This window comes from Cavia porcellus, unplaced genomic scaffold (assembly GCF_034190915.1).
Source record: "Cavia porcellus strain 051 isolate PalLab524CR breed Dunkin Hartley unplaced genomic scaffold, mCavPor4.1 scaffold_32, whole genome shotgun sequence".
Taxonomy (NCBI): Eukaryota; Metazoa; Chordata; class Mammalia; order Rodentia; family Caviidae; genus Cavia; species Cavia porcellus.
In genome coordinates this window covers 23,230,371-23,251,354 of record NW_026947515.1, presented here as the reverse complement: position 1 = coordinate 23,251,354, position 20,984 = coordinate 23,230,371, and the positions used below count along the sequence as shown (strand labels likewise).

Sequence of the window (20,984 nt, the reverse complement as noted above, 5' to 3'; positions counted from 1 at the left end):
TTCCCTAGCCATCCATACTCGCTTTCCTTCTAATGCTAAGGATAGTGAATTCCTCTTCCTTACCAATATGTAGATGATTACCAGTTGCTGGCTTTCAGATATCTCAGGTATGTTTGCCCTGATGGTGCTAACCTAATACTTCAGGTTGATACTCTCTGATGGGATAATGCTTTTGTAATATGCTGATCATGTAGAGTTGTTTCACTAACTTCACTTTGCCATTTTTAGATCGTAGAGCTATCTCCTTTATCCTTGACTGGCTTTAAATTTCTATCTTCCTAGCTTAAAGCATTAAACTGTCATTGTGGGAAGCCTTGAGAAAATGAAGTATGGCTGGGCCCCATCACCAAGAATTTGACTCTTATTCTTGATACAGTACATACTGCGCACCCAGATGTGCCCACTCCAAAACTCCAGAGATTTGGAGAAGGAGAGTAAAATGGCCCTGACCATCCTCTACAGCTGTCAAGAAACAAAAAATCTTTGGTGTTATGATTCAAATGTAAAGTGAAACTTGAAATAGAGAACAAAAATCTCCCCTTTGGGAAGAGCTCTGGACCATCTGTTTGCATTTATGTTGAAATCTGGTTGATTGCAACATATTTCAGGAGACAGCATATTCTCAGTCAAGCTGAACCATACTGCTTTATTTTAACCAAACTTTTCAGCTAGAGAAAGAGGCCATTTTCTTTCCCCCTCCCTGCCTTTTCATTAGTCTGCAGCACCAATTCTAGAGCTAGCTTACTTTGTCTTGGCAAACGCTTGTTTAACCCTTCTGCTAGAAGCTGAGCCTTCCTGTTGGTAAGCTGTCTGGGAGCAAAGGCAATTCCAGTGCATCCAGGGCAGCTCCACCGACTTCCGCCCATTTTTCTGATAAGTGCAGTGTTTCCATTCCTTAGCAGGCTGTGTGCCCATGGCAGTGGCCCAGTCCTGGCCCACAGGATACAACTGAAGGAAATGAGCTGGTGATAGGCTATTCTACAGGTAGGAGCAGCAACTAGACCACGAGAGGGGGGATGTTCTCACACTACACTGAGTTCTATGACTTCACTGTACAATAACTTTCCTTCCAATACCTCCAACCATGCTTGTGATTGTCACATTGATATCCTCAAGAAGGCTTCCTGGGGATAGCATGCCACTTAGGGCATGCCAGTTCTGAAGCAGCAGTGTTGTTGTCTGGTGGTTCAGAGCATAGTTTCCTAGGGCTACCATGAAAATTAAATATGAGATCATTGATTAAGATGTTAGAATAATACCTATAGTTCCCCTAGATTAAATTTTTGTGTTTTATCTCCAGGACTTAGCCCATTGCGTGGAATGTAATAGGTGCTCAGTAAATTATCTGTGGAATAAATAAGGTAACTGTGCAGTAATTCATGAGTGTGTGTGTGTTGGTGGCAGTGCTAGGCTAACTGATTTCAAACCTCTACCTGCAGGCTCTAGTGATCCTCTCATTTCAGCCATTTCAGCCTTCCAAGTAGCTGGGACAATGCTATCACATCTGCCTTAGTTCTATCTTTTTTTTTTTTTTGTCTTTTTCGTTTTTATCGGTACCGGGGATCAAACTCACGACTGCCTGCTTGCAAGGCAGGCGCTTATGCCGCTGAGCTAAATCCCCAGCCCCTTGTTCTATCTTTTTATCCAAGTTTTTAGGCACATCATGCCCAAAGGTTTGAAGGAGGGTAAGAAAAGCAAAGAATTTGGTTTTTAAATTGTTCTTAGTAGCTGGGCATGGTGGCACACTTCTATAATCCTAGCACTCGGGAGGTTGATGCAGGTGGATCATTGCAGGTTCAGAACCAGCCTGGGCTACAAAGTGAGCACATGGCCAGCCTGAACCATATAGAGACCCTGTTTCAAAAAAGACAAAAATAAATAAATAAATTGATCTTAACTTAGTATTAGTGTCCCTCCTGCCTATCCCAGCTTCGGCCTTTTTATTGCAAGTCCAGCCCCTTTCTTAGTTCATCTGCTGCTGCCTATTTCTGTTTTCAGTGATGCACATGTCAAAACTGAGTTAAACAGGTTTGAAGATTTAGAGTTATTTATTATACTGCTCAGTTTTATGGTTACCATTAACTGTGAAACGTTGCACGCAGTGAAAAAACACTGATGAGACAGAGAGATTTCAGTGTTTGAGTACCTTCTCTGGCCAGGCACTGCCCATGCCAGGCAGTAAATGACACCACCAAGCAAGGCAGTGAATCTCCAGTGACTAGGGAGTTGGGCATAGGGGAAGCTTCTCCAGACTGAGGTCTGGATCTGCACAGGGTTTACTAGGCAAGCACAGTCAGGGACCAGGGATTGTAGCAAGCTGGTATGGAGAAGGGAGAAAAGAACTAAAATAGTCAGCAGAGCCTCGAGACCTCGGTAAACACTGACTTTTAAGTAGCTACTCTGCTTATTAAGTGAGATACTGTTAGGACTTCATAATGTGTGAGCGGTCACAGGTCTGAGAACGAAAGGTTTGGTTGGTATCAGTTTACCACATTGCTGTGTATTATCCAATCGAAAAAATCCAGTCAGTTGCATGCTTGTGCCTGGCCTTGAGAGAGACTCCCTGTGCCCTGCTTTTTAGGTATAGAGTGCTTTCTGTATACCTAAAAGTAAGAAGAAAACATGTAGATTGGCAAAATCCAGATGCTATCAGTTCTGTGTCTTAAGTTTGTCTCTGGAGCTTGTGTGTGTTCTGGAGGCCTGATTCCAGGAAGGACTAAAAGCATTGTTGGCTATAAATAAACCTCCAGGGATATAGCTCAGTGGCACAGCACCTGCCTGGCAAGCACAAGGTCCTGAGTTCGATTCCTGGTACAAAATATAAATAAACAAGGCCCCATTCTCTCAGTGCAGACCTGCTATCACTCTGCTGAGCAAATCCAACTCAAAGGGCAGCTCCCAGTTCCATGAATCCACACTTTTGCCACTTCGTTCCTCTGCCAGCCAGCTCCATTGGCAGCTAGGCTTCTGTGTTCTCTGCAGGGGGACCCACATTCCAAGTTCTGTAATTCCTGAGAACAGTGTGGCCCCTGTCACTCACTTCCAGCCATGTTGGTGCATTCTTAACAGCCACAGTTAAGGAACCAAATCGGCAGGTTCACTGGGACCATTCTCCAGCCTTCTGCAGGTACTTCAGTCTCAGGTAGAGGCAGGTGGGGGAGGATGTGGAGGAAGAGGAGTCCTTGCCTCCCTTAGGATTTTTGACCCGCCCTGCTGTCTGTTTCCCCTGTTTGTTTGTAATTCGGCCTCTTTGGAAAGCTGTGAATTTGGGTTTTGTTTTGTTTTTCCTTTTTTGGCCTTAATTGGACTTTGAACTGGAGAGCTTTACCTGTCTTTTCTCCTAAGGAGAAAAGGAAAGCTCCTTTCCTTCCCCAGGCCACACTTCATCTTCCTCAGAGACTGGGTGAGGATCCCTGAACCTCTTGGGCCTGAGGGCTGCATGCTGTTGCCGCCTTGTCCTGGGGCTGTGGGTTCCATGCATCCTGGCTGACGCAGTTGACTGGTAAATAGAGCTCAGGCTGAGTTCATTATTTTTGCCAACTAGAAGCCAGAGGGATGGATCTATACAAGTCAAGACAGGAATCACCTGTGCGTTTCATAACATGGCTTTGGGGGAAAGAAAAAGGAACAGTGATTTCTTGTTGCTTTTTACTTGTGTCTTCATAACCCTCTTCCTTCTTCCTGCCTATCTAGGAACATGGTGAGACTTAACAAGAGCAGGTTTTGTAACATTTATTTTTACACTACTAGCAATTTAATGATAGGAGCCTTTCTTTCGTCTGCTTACGTTTTCATATTTTTTACATTAGCTTCATGATAACCGTAATGGATGGCTTGATTCATTTTCATACTAAGTTCCTAGTATCCACCATGACCCATAGAAGAATGCCTGTCTATCCTTTGTCTTTAGTGTGACATAGCCCCTGCCTCAGTTCTCTTTTCCTTGCCATTTGTGGCAGAGGTCCTTATGGTGTCAATGTCGATGGTTGGAAAAGAGGCGACCTATTAGGTATTGGTGGCTCTGAGACGTACCCATGGAGTATTTTCCACTGTCCTCTGTGGTCATCTTGGCACTGAGCTTTTCTGGGAGTTGTTGAGTTCATCTCCATTGCAGACTCAGTTCCTTATTTCCCTTGTGCAGGGCAGTCACAGTGAGGCTCCTGTGGGAGAGTGAGCATCTGAGGAATAGGGGCACTGGATTGTCATCTTCAAGAGAAGCTTGGTGCAGTGACACAGCACCTGGGGCTCAGCTGACGCACACCTAGCTTATTGGGGTTGGGCAGAAGAAATACCTTTAATACATGACAAGTGTGACCAGCAGGAGGCAGAGATTCTCACTAGTTCTCCAGACCCTTCCAGCAAAGATACTTAGTTGGCAAGTTGAAAGCAACTACCCAATTTGTATGCACATACATGTAGAAGGATTCATTTGGGTGGCATGGAGAGCCAAGCCATAATGCAAAAGACTGATTTTTTTTATCCCCATCATATCTTTTCTTCCAGAGATTTGACTAAACAGCCGCCACTAAGCCAGCCAGGCCCTTGTGAAATGCAGGAATCACCCACCATGTGCAGCCTTCCCCCTTCCATCTCGAGGGCCACAAAAGCTCTAAGAAACCACAAGGAAGTGTCTGGCCTCTTACTGTACCTGGGAACTCCTGAAGTAACAAATATTTTTCCCTATGAAGAGACCTGACATGTCTGAGGCCAACTTCTTGTCACGCTGGGATAAATACTGGATTAGAATGTCAGCAGAGTCAGGGATGTAGCTCAGCAGCACAGTAGCTGCCTGGCAAGCTCAAGGTCCTGAGTTTGATTCCTGATACAAAAAAAAAAAAAATAGAATGTCAGTAGACCTGAGGTCCCAGCTACTCAGGAGGCTGAAACAAGTTCAGAAAGGATCACAAGTTCAAGGCTATAGCTGAGTGTGGCGACACACATCTGTAATCCCAGCACTTGGGAGGCTAAGATAGGAGGGGGTGTGAGTTCGAGGCCAGCCTGAACTACACAGTGAGACCCTGTCTCAAAAAGAAAAAAAAATTCAACGCCAGCTTGGTCAGCTTAGCAAAACCCTGCCTCAAAATGAAAAGTGTATGCACACACACAGAGACACAAATTTCAGTGCCTGTAGAGCCTGTTCCCACATTTTTGCCCATCAAGGGGGCTTAAAGGGTACAGGGTCTTGGAGAGCAGTGACTGTAGAACCCTTAGAGGATTTATAGGTCCATCTCCAATATGACCAGTCACCTGGCTGTGGGGAAAGTAGTCCACACTCAGTTGATGCTTTCGCATAACTAGCACCCAGGAAACAGTTGCTTAGAGGCAAAATGGGAGGAAAGTTTACAATCCCCTGTTTGTCATTGACTGGCTCTTTAACATGGGGTTTTTCAGAATCACTGCTACAAAGAGGTTGTTGTTGGTCCCCTGATACTGGTACTCTCTATAGAATCACTGATTTATGACTCCAACTTGAACTTGACTAGGCAGCCCTTCAGGCCCACCTCCTACCCCTCTCTACCTCAGCCCAGTACAAACCTCCATGTTACCCACCTGATTGGCAGGGAGCAGAGGCCAAAAGGGATGAGTTGCTAGGCAGCCTGGCTTCAACAGTATGTCCTTGCAGTTTGAATGAATAGCTGCAGTGTTCAGCAGAGATGGAGGATTTTGGCCTCAGGATTAGGAAGGACTTTCCAGGGAAGGGGGCTAAGAACTTCTAGTCCTGCTATGACTGGACATGAATTTGATAACACTCCTCACACTCTCCTGAGATGTTTGATGCAGCATTTTTTCATGTAAGTGGAACCAAAATTTCTGTGGCTATTTTTCTGTGAAGATCTTGTTGCAGAGTTATTAGTCTTATGTCCTCCCTCAGCAAGCAGAGAGACAGAAAATAAGATCCAACAACTTTCTATGAACCTAGATTTTACAGTTTTGATCATTAGTTTGAAATGGCACTTGAGATCGTTGATCCTAATGATTTTAGAGAAGCGGATGTATTCTTGACCATTTTACATTTGGAACAACAGAGGAAGAGTTGTAGAGTCAATTCAGAGAGAGCCAGGCATGGTGGTGCATGCCCATAATCTCATCACTTGGGAGGCTGAGGCAGGAGGACTGCTGCAAGTTCAAGGCCAGCCTGGGCTATGGTCAAGGGCCGCAAAATTACAGAGGAAGACCCTGTCTCAAAAAAAAAAAAAAAATCAGAAGATCAGAGAGAGCCCACTTTGAACTGGGTGCCTTTTTCTTTTTTCACTTATTAGGGGTGTGCTATATGCATGCTTTGCAGTTCCATGCACTCCTTTATCTTTATATTCTCCCCTCTTTTGCTTAAACTAAACATAAGAAAACAGTCTCGGGAACAGGTAATCTCACTTCAGTCTTGAGAGTCAGATGCAATACGAGGTCCCCCTCTTGCTTCCTCAGTGCTGGCAGAGGATAGTGCTCTAGGGCACTGGCCACCCGACTGTCTGGACACAGGAACAACAAGCACGATACAGGCTACACAGGTGGCCCCTAGCAGCATCACTGCCCTTTGGTCTCCTTGGTATCAGTACTGGTTCCTGCTGGAGGCCGTTGACAGAAGACTGGTGTGAGGCTCTGATACCTGCTGCTGTGCTGGGGGAAGAGGGGTAGGAGGCGCTAGGTTCCTAGGAGCCCCCTAGGCACTGCTTACCATTAGTGTGCTGGCAGCATTTTTCCCTCTTCTGTAAAATCCCAGATGTCTCAGTGAAGAGAGCAACTGTGACTCGGGAGCCCAATCTTACTTCTTGTGTATTTCTCTCTTTGATAGGATAATACAGAAGTAGAGAAGCGAGATCCCCAGGAGTTAGTGGGTAAGTACCCCTGGGATCCCCAGGGCCATACCTTTAAGCCTTGCCCTGAGCAAGCTGTCTTTGGGCCACACCAGCCTCTGTGTGTTGGGCTTCTCTCCGCTGTGTGTCCTTTCTTCATACTTCTTCTCGGGACCTTTGGCATTTCTAGGGTGATTGGGTGAGACCCTAAGGAAGTTTTTGTTTGAAAATCAGATTGAATGGTGGGTTTTCTTGGGCTTTTGGTCCATTGCCAGTGTTGTCAGGCGGGAGTTTAGTTCCCGTCAGCTGGGAACTCATTTTGGCCTTTGCGCCTCCCCCTTGTGCCCTGGGCCAGGCTTCTGTCTTTGTACCCTCTCCCCCTCCTCTAACATATTTGTGTTGTTCAGCATGTAGAGTTAGCATGCGGCTTCTTTGTCTCCGTGCAGGAACACATCTGAAGCCCGGCTTCTGGAGTCCTTGGTGACTTGGGAGGGACAGAGCCATTTCTGGAAAACCACATGCCATCCCTGTCCTTTGCCACCCCCAGCCTCTTGTCCTTTTACAAAGCCCTTTGTCTCTAATTTGGCCATGGACTTTGAAAGGGCTCCACAAGCCTGACCCAGGGGAAGCGTCCTCTCATTGGGCTCAGCCATCCCTCTCCATGGTGGTTTTTATTGCTCTCCTTGCCTGTTCCTCTGATCTTCAAAGTGAGTTCCAGCTTTAGTTCCACTTCATAAGAACACCTCTAGAGCCCACTCCTGTGTGTCTGTCTTGGCATTCAGGACTCACTAAATCAGGACCAGAGCCTTAGTCTAGACGGGCTCCCCCAGAATCCCTCCTACCTGTCATTTCTTGAAGTAGGACTCTTTTTTTTTTTTTTTTTTTTGTCTTTTTTCTTGAAGTAGGACTCTTGCTGGAAGAGGGAGGTGGGATCCCATTGTGATTACCCCTTACTAAAGATCTAGGAATCCTTTTTGTCTTCTGAGAAACGGTTGAGTGGAAGCATGACAACTCCAAGCAACCTACATCCTTCACAGGATTCTGCCTTAGTCCCTGGGCTCCTTAATGAATGGAATTCGAATATTTCAAATCCTATAAAAGCCATTGTTTTCCTATACTCCAGTGCATGTCCTTTAGGTAGTAATAAGAGTAAGGATGCAGTAGTTGACTTCAAGAGCAGAAGAAGCCAAACACGTGTCTGCTAGGAGGACGGTGGCCTATTGCTACTGGGGATCTATGGGCAGACGTCTTGGCCTCCTCTCCTCTGCACCCCACCTGACTGCTGCTTACTACTGAGAAATGTCACAACTGGGGTTAAAGAGCAGCCTGTTGGTGCGCTGACACAGTGCTGCCCTCCACTGTCACTAGCAGTGCCCGACAAGGAATGGAACAGATGTAGGCTTCAGCCAGCTCAGCCTCATGTCTTCCATGGGCAACTGGGCACTTTTTCTCTCAACATTTTTTTCCCCTTGAGACAAGGTCTCACAGTATAGTCCAGGTTGGCTACAAACTCACAGCAATTCTCCTGCCTCAACCTCTCAAGTTTTGGGATTATAGCCCTGTGCCACCATTTAAAAAGCTCTCGCCACATTTAAAAAAGCTTTAGGACCCAGGATATAACTTAGCAGCACAAGCACCTGCCTGGCAAGTGGAAAGTCGGAGTTCAAGTACCAAAATATATATACATAAATAAAAATGCTTTATTGAAGTATAATTTCAGAGTAAGATTTGCTGGTTTTAAGTGTGTTATTGGATGAATTTTGCAGGTGTGTATAGTTGTGTCTTCTCCATCATGATCACGAGGCAGAACACTTCCATCTCTAAAGTTTTCCTTTTTGCTTCACCCACCTCTGTATGTGGTTTCTTCCCTCAACCTCAGGCAAAAGTCATCTACTCTCTACATAAAAGTTCTGTTCTTTTTATATAAATTAAACCAGACATGGTGGCATATGCCTGTAATGCCAGCACTCTTAAGAGGCTGACGCAGAAAGATTGATGCGAGTTTGAGGCCAGCCTGGGGTACAAAGTAAATTCAATGCCAACTGAAACTACATAATGAAACCCTGTCTCAAAAAGACAAAAAAGTAATAGAATTTTATATAAATCAGAATCTGTTGACCCTTTGGGCCGGATCATTCCCTGTGTACAGGCCATCATGTGAATTATAGGATATTTAATAGTATTATTGCTCTCTAAAAATGCCAGAAGCATTCTCCGTTCCTCTCTCAGATATGAGAAAATATTCCCGAGAAGGGCAAAATCACCCCAGCTGAGAACCACTGACAGAAATGGAATCAAAGTTTTCCTGTCTGGCTTCCTTTACTTACGTGGTGCTTTTGAAATTCACTTGGGTCCTTGAGCCTAGCTATCGTTTCTTTCTGTTTACTACTAAAGAATATTGCACTGTAGGGCTGCACCACAGTTTTTTATTCATTCACCCACAAAGGACACAGGTATTTTTTTGGTGCTGGGGATGGAACTCATAACCTCGAGTTTGCCAAACAGGCACTTTCACCGCTGAGCTAAACCCCTGGCCTGTTTTTGTTTTTTAAGACAAGGTATTGCTATGTAGCTTGAGCTGACCTTGAACTCGTAGAACTCATGAGACCCTCCTGCCTTGGCCTCCCATATACTGTGATTGTAGGTATACGGCACCACACCCAGCTAAGGGTCTTTTAATATTTCTTTTTTTTTTTTTTTTTTTTTTTTTTTTTGTCTTTTTTTGTTTTTATCGGTACCAGGGATCGAACTCACAACTGCTTGCTTGCAAGGCAGGCGCTTTTGCCGCTGAGCTAAATCCCCAGCCAAGGGTCTTTTGTAGTAAGGGATAGGGGGAGGAGGAGCATAGATAATAGAGCCCTCTACTTGCTTTATCACCTCCTGCCATCTTCAGCTCATTCTCTTTTGTGAAAGAGCTGGCCTCTGAGCTTCTTGGGGCAGCATCTACATCTTTATCACTTCTTTTGAGCTGAGGAGAGGCGAGAATATTGGCTGTGTGTTCAGCAAGAAGAAAAATTGCTCATCTCTAAAAGAAAAAAATTTAAAGATCCATTTTGCATGCCCTGTGTGGTGGCGCACATCTGGAATCCCAGCACTCAGGAGGCTGAGGCAGGAGAATTGTTGCAAGTTCAAGACCAGCCCAAAATACCTAGTGAGACCCTGTCTCAAAAAAGGCAAAAAAAAAAAAAAAAAAAAAGCCATCTTGTTAGTGTAGTCCAGAGTAGCTTCTGTCCAGGGTGTCAAGCTTGTCAGCTCCTCTGCCTAAACTGAAGTTCTGTTTAGTGGCTTCTTTGGGAATACAGACTCAATTTGTTCTCTTGGCTTGGGAAGTGCATCCATATGCGTGGATAGTACTGCCTTTAAAAGAGCAACCAAGAGAGTAGAGAGGCCCACTTGTCCTTGCCCCCAGTGTGGTAGTCCCTGACAGAGCTGACAGAGCCCTGTGGAGGCTCCACTGATTTCCCACCCTTGGAAGGGTGGCACTGTTGTGACAGTCCAGATGGGACCCCCCTGAAACTCCTGAGCTGGAAACACTCCCATTGCCTCCTGCTTACAGCCCCTCAGCATCCTGCATTCCTCCACACATACCCCAGTCCTTCCTAGTATGCTCAGTCTCTGCAGTCCCAGACCAACAGACCAGCTGCTCCTGCCCAGATTACTATCTGGCAGCAGTGGATGTTTTCTGATGTGGGTGTGCACAGGTGACTCATGTTCGCTGTAGGCTTCTCCAGTCCTAAGTGCAAACCCAGGCAGCAGCCATGCGCACAGGCACTGCTCCTGAATGGCTGTGGACGCACTGCTGGACAAATTTCCCAGGAAAATGGTTTGAGCCTCTGGCCACTCTCTGTAAAACTAACATCTGTAGGGGGCTGGGGATTTAGCTCAGCGGCATAAGCACCTGCCTTGCAAGCAGGCAGTCGTGAGTTCGATCCCCGGTACCGATAAAAATGAAAAAGACAAAAAAAAAAAGAACTAACATCTGTAGAACTAACATCATCTGTAGTGGATTCATTCTGGAACTTAGGAAAAAGGTCACTGAGAAATGGCTCTTGACTTTTTTTTAATGAAAATAATATGCTTTTATTCTCCAGGGTGTGTCCCTTTATTGTCAGTTACTAGGAATTCTGTTGTTTCTAGCCCACTTCTCAGAAGGGGTTTCCCGCCTGCTACCATATTCTCTACCGTTTATACCCCAGACAGCAGTGAGTTTTCTATGGCAACGTGTCACACCCTGTTTTTCTAAAAGGCTTTCCTGGCAAATGCCAAAGGGCATTCTTTGTCTCCTTGTCACATGTATACATACTCTCTCCAGCCCAAGGAACAAGTTAACCCTCCTTGTTTAAGTGTCCAGTGCCTGCCAAGGCCTCCTTGCTTATGTTGCTCATGCCCATGACATACAAAGCAACGGCTTTCCCCAGTTGCTTCCACTCTCAGCTGGCCTCTGCAGCCTGCTTGAGCTCAGACCTAGAAATTCTGCCCGTGTCACAGTTGCTGGGAAGAAGGAGGAAGTCAGGATGAAGCTTAAATTCCACCCTCCTCCTCTTGAGGAGTCAAGAGATAATAGGAAGGTGCTCGCCAGAAAGGAGCACGTAGTCCCCAGACTGACACTGCTCTTGGGCTGCTGTGGGGACCTTTGATCTGAGTGTCACTTAATCTCTGTCCTCTTGCCCTCCCTCAGGCTGATGCTCTGTCCCTGAGGTGTATCCATAAGAGTCCACTGACAGTGTAAATCTGCGCTCCAGTGGAGTCCTGTTCTGAGACTGCCCCCTTCAGCCTCAGTGTGTTTGCCACTTGCATGCAGGCTGGGGCTGTAGCAGCTGGATGAAGTTTGGCAGGCCTTGTCCTCAGCCCTGCTCAGAACTCTGTGTCTTAGTAATAGTGAAACTAAGTGAAGAACAAGGTAGCTAAGAAAACATTAACTGAAACCAGGCATAGAGGAACACCTTTTGTTGTCCCAGCTACTGGGGAGGCTGAGACAAGATTGCTTGAGACTGGGAGTTCTGAGCCAGCCTGGGCAACATAGAAAGGCTGCACTCCAAAAAACTATTGTTTTTTACATTGACCTCACCTTGGGAAGATAGACCACAAAGACTGCTAGATCAGGCAGCTACTCAGCCACAGGAACTGCTCTAAGAAATGAGTTTGCTTGGAGTGGAGGGGCCTAGCACATGGTAGGTCCCCTCAGTACTTGCTGAATATTACTGGTGGTGGTTTGTTCCTCCTGCCTACCCTGCTCTGCCCACTGTTTGCTCATTGTATAGTCCTTTTCATGAGAGAATGTTTCAGAGAGTGCAACAAACAGCACATTGTCTGAGTGATCCTGAGCAGGACTCTGCGGTCAGCAGGGTAGCCAGAGGCTAGAGAGAAGGGAGTGGGGAAAGAGGGCGAGGATTGGGTGGGCAGAGGCAAATTTCTCAGTGGATTGTCTCCTGGGGGTTGTGGTTCTTCAGAACCAAGCCTTTTTGTTCCCCAAAATGAGGTGAGTCTCTTCAGAGAAATTTGACTGGTTTATTTTTAAAGATTCTCAGTAGGATTGGGGGTGTAGCTCAGTGATAAGGGTGCTTTCTTAGCACGTGCCAGGCCCTGGGTTTTTATTCCTACCACTCCAAAGACAAAACATATAAAAAGACCTTAACCTAAAAGCCAACAGGTAGTTTTTGAGTGTCTTTGTGTACAAATAGTTTTGGACACTCTGGGGACTGGAACCTAGGGAACCCTGACCCCAGTTTCTCCTGTAGAATAGAGAGGCCAGGAGGATGGCACTGAGTAGCTCTGACTTCCTGTGTGCTGGGGGAGCCATTAGGAACTACCCAGAGGACACCGAAGCTGCTCAAACTGTGAGCCAGGTGTGCACAGCTCTTCGCAGCCTCTGTTCCCGAACTTCACGTGGGTAGCTTAAAACTGGCTACAGCAGATTTTACACCACTGGGACTGACAGATGCTTCGATCATGGCCCCACCCCACAGCTGCTTGCACAGACATTTCCCAGCACATTGCTCAGCATGCTCTTTGCTTCCACATGGGATCTCATAGAGCATATTCTTCACATCTTGCTCTCTCCATGGATTTCTTTTCTTCCAGGTTGGCCTATCACTGGCTCCTTTTGGTGGTTTGACCTCAACTCAAGTGACACTGTCTCTAAGAGGCCATATCTGAATGCCCTGTTTTACTGTTTTTACAGCATTTGTTCCTCCTTAAAAACGTTTTAAATGCTTATGTTTTAATTTATGTCCATTTCATTCTCTTGTTTTAACCTCACATACAGAATCGTTCTGTCCTTCTTAACAGCCTCCTTTTCTGAAAGGGTACGGAACATGTCTCCTGACGAAATCAAGATCCCACCAGAACCTCCAGGCAGGTGTTCAAATCACTTACAGGTAAGCAGAAGGCCCTAATACTGATCATGTCACTTCATGCCAGACAAAAAGCGTCAACCTGTGAAGACAACTCCAGCCAGATGACCAGCCACTCAGCCCTCAAGTTTAGGAAATCTCTTCGTTTTAGTTCTCAGAGAGGTAGAAACCATGGTGTTTGTGTTAACAGTTCAATTCACCTGAGGTAACACAACAGATCAATGCCCCTAGCAACCTGGACAAGTCAGCTAAGACAGGAATTTATCTCAAGTTGCTGAGCCTACTGTATAAGGCCTTGAAGAGATAACATTGAGAAAAACAGTTTGCATTCTCAGCTTCTCTCATCCCTGGTAATTAAGTATATTACAGACTTCTTGGTGCTTCCTCAGTCCCATCTGGGCAGAAAGATTTGGCTTTCTGACAAAGATAGTGGGCCACCTCTTCTGATACATCCTAGGGGTTTCACAGGGGACTTCCAGCACCATCTCCCTCCTCTTATAGGTGACAGGTGCCCTAGATATTTCCCTTCTAAAGCATTTATATATTTAACAGCCACTGAGACTTGGGGGAGCTACAGGTAGATCTAGAATTGTGCCACCACCCACCTTCCTGGGCAAAACCACTCTCAGAGGTGGCTTTACCCTGAGATCTTAGGTGTCTTAGTCCTCTTTGTTGATGCTAGGCAGCTCTAATGTCGTCAGCCACAAGCATCATCTCTGTATGCTGGGCAGGGTGCTCTTAATGACACCTGTGCCACCACAATAGGTGAGCTTTGATCCTAGCCAGGTGGTTCTGTTTCCAATCAAAAGCCAGGCCAGGGATCTATAGAGATTTGGTGAGAAATGAGCCATTAATCTTTGACTTTGATCATGACCTTTGAGGATTCCTACTATGAAGCATTAGAAAGCCTGTCTTCTACCTTGACACAGTGAGCTCAGTGGCAGAGCACTTGCCTGGCCAATTCATGAGGCACCACAAAAGATACTCTAGGAAGTTTGGGGGGCCAGCTTTAAAAACTTCTACTCCTGCCTTCCTCCAGAAGAACATAGCCCTTCCCATCTCTTGAGGTTCACAGTTCTGCTGAGGACTTCATTTCATGTTGAAATTTAAAACCAGGTGATTTGGGAACCAATTTGTTTTTTGTCTTCTCCATGGCTTCCCTCTCGTGACCTTTTTGCTGCTCACTGTACTGACTATTCAAGGAGGTCAGGAAAAATCAGCTACAAAAACTGGCCAGTCTTGTTTTATCTTATCTTACCTGCGCACAACTCCTGTCAGACTGGGTGGGAGAAGAAAACATGGCTGGTGTCAGGCTTCAAATGGCATAGAGGGTCTTAGATTCATGCCACAGACCAGAGCAAGGATGAATGGGCTTCCTTGAGCATGCTTTTCTGTTTCTCTTCGTAGGACAAGATCCAGAAGCTTTATGAGCGAAAGATAAAGGAAGGAATGGACATGAACTACATCATCCAAAGGAAGAAAGAATTTCGGAACCCCAGGTGAGTTTCTCATGAGCTTGCAGATGAGTTGAATCGCTAATGCTAGACAGGGGACTGTAAGTCCCCATGGTGAAGAGAGGCCCATCCATGATCCCACCTAAATCCAAAGAGGCCAGCATGCAGGCTTTTCCTTATACTAAATGCCTGCTACACGCAGTCAGCTGCATTAACCAGTCAGTCTCACCAGTAAGATCCAGGCTAAGGGGCTGGGGATTTAGCTCAGCAGCATAAGCGCCTGCCTTGCAAGCACACAGTCATGAGATCAATCCCTGGTACCGGTTTTAAAAAAAAGGGTCCAAGCTAAGCATGAATCATTCATGCAGTGGTGGTTGAAAGACCTGGGCAAACTAGGGAGGTCCAGTTGAGTTCTGCCACTGCCTGCTCTAACGCATACTTCTCGAGGCTTCAGTTTCCCATTTGTACAATGAAGGACTTGGCCTAGAAGTGGCTGGGTGTAGGTTCTTCTTCCAACTAAAAAGTTGGCTTTGCATATAGGTTGACTTTTAAGGACCAAACAGTATCTGGATCTTAACTCTGTCCAGTGCTTGAGCTACTAACATAACCAAGGAAGAGCATATTATATGATAACAAGGACCTATCCTGCCCTTCATATCTGGGTCTTAACTCTGTCCAGTGCTTGAGCTACTAACATAACCAAGGAAGAGCATATTATATGATAACAAGGACCTATCCTGCCCTTCATATGGACTTGAGCATGGTAGGTCCAACCCAGCCATGTAGTCTGGAGGCCAGAGATACCTGGATTAGGCCATCCCTTACCCTGTCCCCATCCTGGCCCCAGCTACTGTTCCATCTCACAGGAGGGTGGAGAGCCAGAAGCAGTAAGGTCAGGCCTCCTGTCAGGAAGCATGCTTGGGACAATTGAGCTGGGCTTACTTTCAACTCATCTCAACCCCAGGATCTGGTGGTTCTGGGGCTGTGGAGCAATAAGATCAGGGCCTGCTCACTGCTTTTGCTGTTCTCTTTTCAGCATCTATGAGAAACTGATCCAGTTCTGTGCCATTGATGAGCTAGGCACCAACTACCCAAAGGTGTGTGCCAGATGCACAGGACAGAGGGTAATGGGGGCTCCGGGACTCTTTGCTTGCTCTGTTGTATTTGGCCTACAGCCCCAGCAAGGTACATGGAGCAGCACTGCTGGTTGTAGACCGCAAGCTCTATTCAGACCTGACCTTGGGTGCCTGACCAGTGAGAGCCCAGGGGCTTCCTGGCCCTGTCGGCCAGCCACGGGTTTGCTGTGCACATGCCTCATTACTGCTGTGTTCGGGTCTGTGCTGTGGCTAGAGAGCTGGACACAGTTAAGCCCCGACACTGTGGAGATGGTTGGGCTAGGAAGGTCCACGGAGAGGCTCTGAACTCCTTCAGCACCAGACGGTCTCCACTGACAGCAGCTTAATCTTTTCTTTTTCAGGATATGTTTGACCCCCATGGCTGGTCTGAGGACTCGTACTATGAAGCGTTAGGTATCCTGTCTTCTGCCCACATGTCCATCTGTCCATCACCCATCTATCCTGTTGTGTGTCTGTCCAGTCAGTCAGATTTTCCTCTACACAGGCCACATTCAAGAGACTGGTGACTCAGTGCTGAACAAGACAGACCCTAACCCTAACACACAGAACTTAAATGTAGCAAAGAAGTCCACTGCTTGAAACAGTAATTCCAACACTGACTAGTATTAAAACGGGGTACAGTATTGAGAGTTATGGCACCAGAGGGAAACGGAAGCCTTTGGCCACAGGGCCACTTGACCTGCTCATAAAACTAGGAAGACTGTGTTGAGGAAGCCTTATCAGAGGGTACCCATTTTCTGAGCACAGTGTGGAGAACTGGAAGGAATTTCACAGGGTCCTAACCTGGTCATTCTGTTCTGTTTTACTTTGCTTTGTTTTGAGACAGAGTCCAGGCTGGCCCCAAACTTGCAGTGATCCACTTGCTTCAACCTCCCAAGTGCTAGAATTACAGGCATGTTTCAACACACCAAACAGGTCTTAACTTTTAACTCAAGTGTCAAGACCAGATCCTGACTTGTTCTTTTGTCTGCTTGTTTATTTAGGGTTGTTTTTCCTGTTTGTTTGTTTGTTTGCTTGTTTCCTAATCTTTTTGAGACAGAGTTTCACTTTGCAGTTCAGGCTGGCTTGAACTCACTTTGTGGCCTAGGCTGGCCTCAACCTGACTTGCTGACAATAGGTTTTTATGTTTTGTCTGGCTCACAAGTTTTGTCTCATAATTTGAATTAATTGTCCACACTTTATGTAAAATTCTGGAATTCCAGCTTCTTTTCTTTTTTTATTTTATTTATTTATTTGAAGGGGAGGCTTCTTGAGACAGGGTCTTGCTATGCAGTTCTGGCTGACCTTGAGCTCACTTTGTAGCCCAGGCTGGTCTCAAACTTGCAATGATCCTCCTGCCTCAACCTCCCGAGTTCTGGGATTACAGGAGCGCACCACCACGCCTGGCTATTTCAGCTTCTCTTGATCAGCAGGAAGCTAGTCAGCCTTCATTGAGCTTGCAGTCCCTGGACCTCAGGAGCACCTGGCCCTTCCAACAGGACTTCCAGCCCCCAGGCCCTTGAATGGAAGCCTTGTTTTATGATGACTAAGAGCTAGAACTTCATTTTGCCTGTTGCAAAAGGACATTAACCCCATTTTAGGGCCTTTGGCCCACCTAAAAATCTCAGGACTGGGCATGGTAGCATGTGGCGTACACCCGTAATCCCAGTACTTGGAAGCCTGAAGCAGGACAATCATGGTGAGTTCAAGGCCAGCCTGAACTGCATAAGGAAACCTATCTCAGGGGAAAAAAAACAAAACAGGATTTAGGACAGTGAGAGGATTAGGGGGACTAGCTTCCCTCCACACGCAGCTGCTCTGGGCCCCTCATAACAGCTTCTCTTGTCTCTAGCCAAGGCCCAGAAGATTGAAATGGACAAATTGGAAAAGGCCAAAAAGGAACGAACCAAAGTAAGTGATGGCGGACAGAAGACCTCATGATAAAAAAGGCAGATGTTTAGAGTACACAGGTCTTACAGGCTGAGTCAGGAGTCCCAAGCTCCCCGCCGCATCACCTGAAGAGGCTCTCAGCAGCCTCGTCTGTCGCCTCTGCCCTGGCTCCTGTGTCCCAGCCGCTGGTGTAGGTTGTAGGAATCTCCTACTCCTGCGTCCTTGTAGTTCATTGCCCTGTGCTTTCACTCTCCTGCCCCCTCCCCTCACAGTTAACAGAGCTCAGGTGGCTTTAACTCTTATGGGCCATTTGTCATTCCCTTGCCACCCAGGCCTGAATGGAGGGAACTCTTTCCTTCTCATATGGAGGCCGTAGCCTGCTCCAGTCTGCATTTCTTGGCCTGCAGAGCCAACCTCACTGACCTGCCTGGGTGCTTTCCTGGAGGCCCTGTGTCTGTTGCCAGGTGATCCCTCACTATAAGACCCTGAGCATCACTTCTTCCCTAAGTAGTGTGGTCTGGATCTTTCAAGGGCATCATCCTGGTTCCAAGGCCAAATGTTACTCTCTGATTGCTGTGCCTTGGTTACCAGTGTCTCTGAGAGAAAAAGCTGGGCGTCAGGACACTGGCCCCTCCCACCTCTAGTTAGGCCTGACCTGCCTCAAAGTTGCTGCAACCCTTAAGAACTGCTCACCCCTCTATAAGGGGTTGCAGGGCCTGGATGACTTGATGGCCCTTGAGCCCTTGGCTGGCAGGCCAAGAATGTGGGAGCTGGTGTGAGAGGGTAATCCGGGTTTCTCATTCTTATCCCTTAATTGAATCTCCCTTCTCTCTCTTTCCCTCTCCCTTCCAAACCCTAGGCTTATTGCAGGGACATGTCTGCAGCGCCTGGGGACCAGAGTGTCCTTCCCCACTGTGTGGGCGGGCACCGCCTCCTTCTGGGTGTGAGGAGGAGGGGCCTGCCCCACTGGTTCTGGGCATGGGAGGCTGGGAGGCTGGCAGGGTGTGCTGGGCATATGCAAGAGCCTTTGATGCCAAGAGGGATCTGACATCCGTTAGAAAAACTCTGAAGAGTAGCGAAAGCCCCTTTGGCCTTCTCTCAGGCACCTCTCTCTCCCCCAGGTTCTCATAGCCAAGGTGATTTTCGATGCCTCCTTTATGTAGTGCCAAACTCTTATCTCCCTGGAGCAGATGGATAGCACAGGAAGCCGACACACAGCTCTTCCATGGTCTTATTCTCTCTCTCTCTCTCTCTCTCTCTCTCTCTGTCTCTCTCTCTCTCTCTCTCTCTCCAGATTGAGTTTGTAACAGGCACCAAGAAAGGCACCACAACCAATGCCACGGCCACGACGACTACTACTGCCAGCACAGCTGTCGCAGGTAGAAGGCGGCTTGTCCCAGCTCCAACTCTGTTCTGCTTTCCCGCCTCGCCAGATGGAGGGAGAGTATCCCAGGCTTGCCTGGAGTGTAGGTGCCCTCAGGTCTGGGCCTGTGCTTGCTGTGTTCTTTCAGAACCTAAGTGTGAGAACCAGCCTTGGAGCATAGGTGGCTCTAGCACACTGGCCGCTCTGAGATTTCCTGCACCAGGGCCCTTCCATTTCTATTTTGTAGGGAGAGAGGGCTTCTACTATTGGATTGGTCCTGAGCCTGACTTACTCTTACATTATCTCCAGATGCCCAAAAGAGGAAGAGCAAGTGGGACTCCGCTATCCCAGTGACAACGATAGCACAGCCCACCATTCTCACCACCACAGCCACCCTGCCAGCCGTCGTCACTGTCACCACAAGTGCCAGTGGCTCCAAGACCACTGTCATCTCTGCTGTGGGCACCATCGTAAAGAAGGCCAAGCAGTGACCAGGGGCTGCACCAGGACTTGGCAAGACTGTGTGGCCCAGGGACTGCTGCCCACTGGGAGGCATCACTTTGTACATTTTAGGACTCAGAGGTGCCACCTGAGAGGGGCTGCTATGTGGTATTCCCGCCAAAAGGGCATTAGAGAAGAGACACAGGGTGCGCTGGACAGTCTATCCACACACCACTTGGGGAGTTGCCCATTAAAGTGCCATATTCTTACATCCTGGCATCTTGGGTATGCTGGTCTCTCTCATTTTTCAGGCAGATACGAAGCTCAGGTGCCCCCTCCACCTCCTCAGCTGGGATTGCCTCAGGATTGACTGTGAGGTGACAGAGCCCTGTCAGGTGCTCAGAGGGGTGGCTCAGGAAGTCACATCATTCCCACTGTATGACTCCTAGAAGGGGCAGGTAGTAGCCCAGGGACAGGGTGATACATCTCGCTCCTGCGTCTGCTGCCCTGATCCTGAAACCACATCTCCAGTGAGCACTCTCCAGTGCAGCACTCTCCAGACAGCTTCTTAGACACACCTACAGTTTTAAAATGGGACCAGGTACCAAAGGATTAGGGTGAGATCCCCAGCTCACAGAGAGAGGAGGCAGTGTGGGCACCTGGCCAAGGCTGCCCAGTCCCTCACTGCCCAGTGGATGCAGCCTGCAGATCCAACCAGTGGGGGAGATGAATCACCTCCTGCTTTGGCCAGGCAGAGCTCATTGTTTACATAAAGGCCCCACTCCTGGGAGGGCTTCTGCTACCCCACCCTTCCTCTGTTGTTATCTCTGCCTGGCAGCAGCCCCTGGACAACATCAGTGGCCAGTGAACTCCTCTTGGGCTAAACAGCTTTCCCACCATCAGCCAGCCTGCCTTTCTTGCTCTTTGACAGCTGCCTTTGCACTGCAGCGGAAGAACTGAGTGTCAGAGAAGGAAGTTGGGCCGTGAAGGGCTGCACTGCGTCCATGGGGCCAGCAAGGACTGAGGAGGTCATCCTGGAACTGCTGCATGACCTGAGGAGTGGGACGGACTGTCCTAAGGTTCCCTAAATAAAAGTTGAGTCTCACTTGCCACCTTCTCTTGGTAGGATTTTTGCAACCCCTGGGAAAGGAACTATGGCTCACTTACTCCCAGAAGGATCTCTGAAAAGGGCCCTGCCGTGGGCCAGGATGCCGCAGGTCAGGAGGCAGCTCTGCAGCAGTGAATGTACAGTCAGCACCTCTGGCCTGCATCCCTATTGAAAATGAGTTGTGGGGCTGAGGATTTAGCTCAGTGGCATAAGCGCCTGCCTTACAAGCAGGCGGTCGTGAGTTCGATCCCTGGTACCGATAAAAACGAAAAAGACAAAAAAAAAAAAAAAAAGAAAATGAGTTGTTGCCGGGAGTGGTGGCACACACCTGTAATCCCAGCACTTGAGAGGCTGAGACAGGATTGCCATGAATTCAAAGCCAGGCTGAACTACATAGCAAGACCCTGTCTCAAAAAAAAACAAAGAGTTGTGAGGTCTGTGAGCTCTGTCAGATCACATTAACAGTTTC

At 47.5% G+C, this 20,984-nt stretch overlaps 1 protein-coding gene across 1 annotated transcript in view; it reads left to right on the top strand.

The window, feature by feature from the left end:
- Window positions 1-20,517, top strand: part of Sap30bp (SAP30 binding protein) — a 36,059-nt gene extending 15,542 nt beyond the window's left edge. The window contains exons 4-11 of the mRNA XM_003461418.5: window positions 6,791-6,833; window positions 13,080-13,168; window positions 14,552-14,643; window positions 15,635-15,695; window positions 16,076-16,127; window positions 17,566-17,624; window positions 18,898-18,982; window positions 19,276-20,517. Of these exons, the coding sequence (XP_003461466.1) occupies window positions 6,791-6,833; window positions 13,080-13,168; window positions 14,552-14,643; window positions 15,635-15,695; window positions 16,076-16,127; window positions 17,566-17,624; window positions 18,898-18,982; window positions 19,276-19,457 (663 nt within the window). The 3' untranslated portion in view covers window positions 19,458-20,517. The remainder of the gene's footprint in view (window positions 1-6,790; window positions 6,834-13,079; window positions 13,169-14,551; window positions 14,644-15,634; window positions 15,696-16,075; window positions 16,128-17,565; window positions 17,625-18,897; window positions 18,983-19,275) is intronic.
- Window positions 20,518-20,984: the final 467 nt, after the last annotated feature.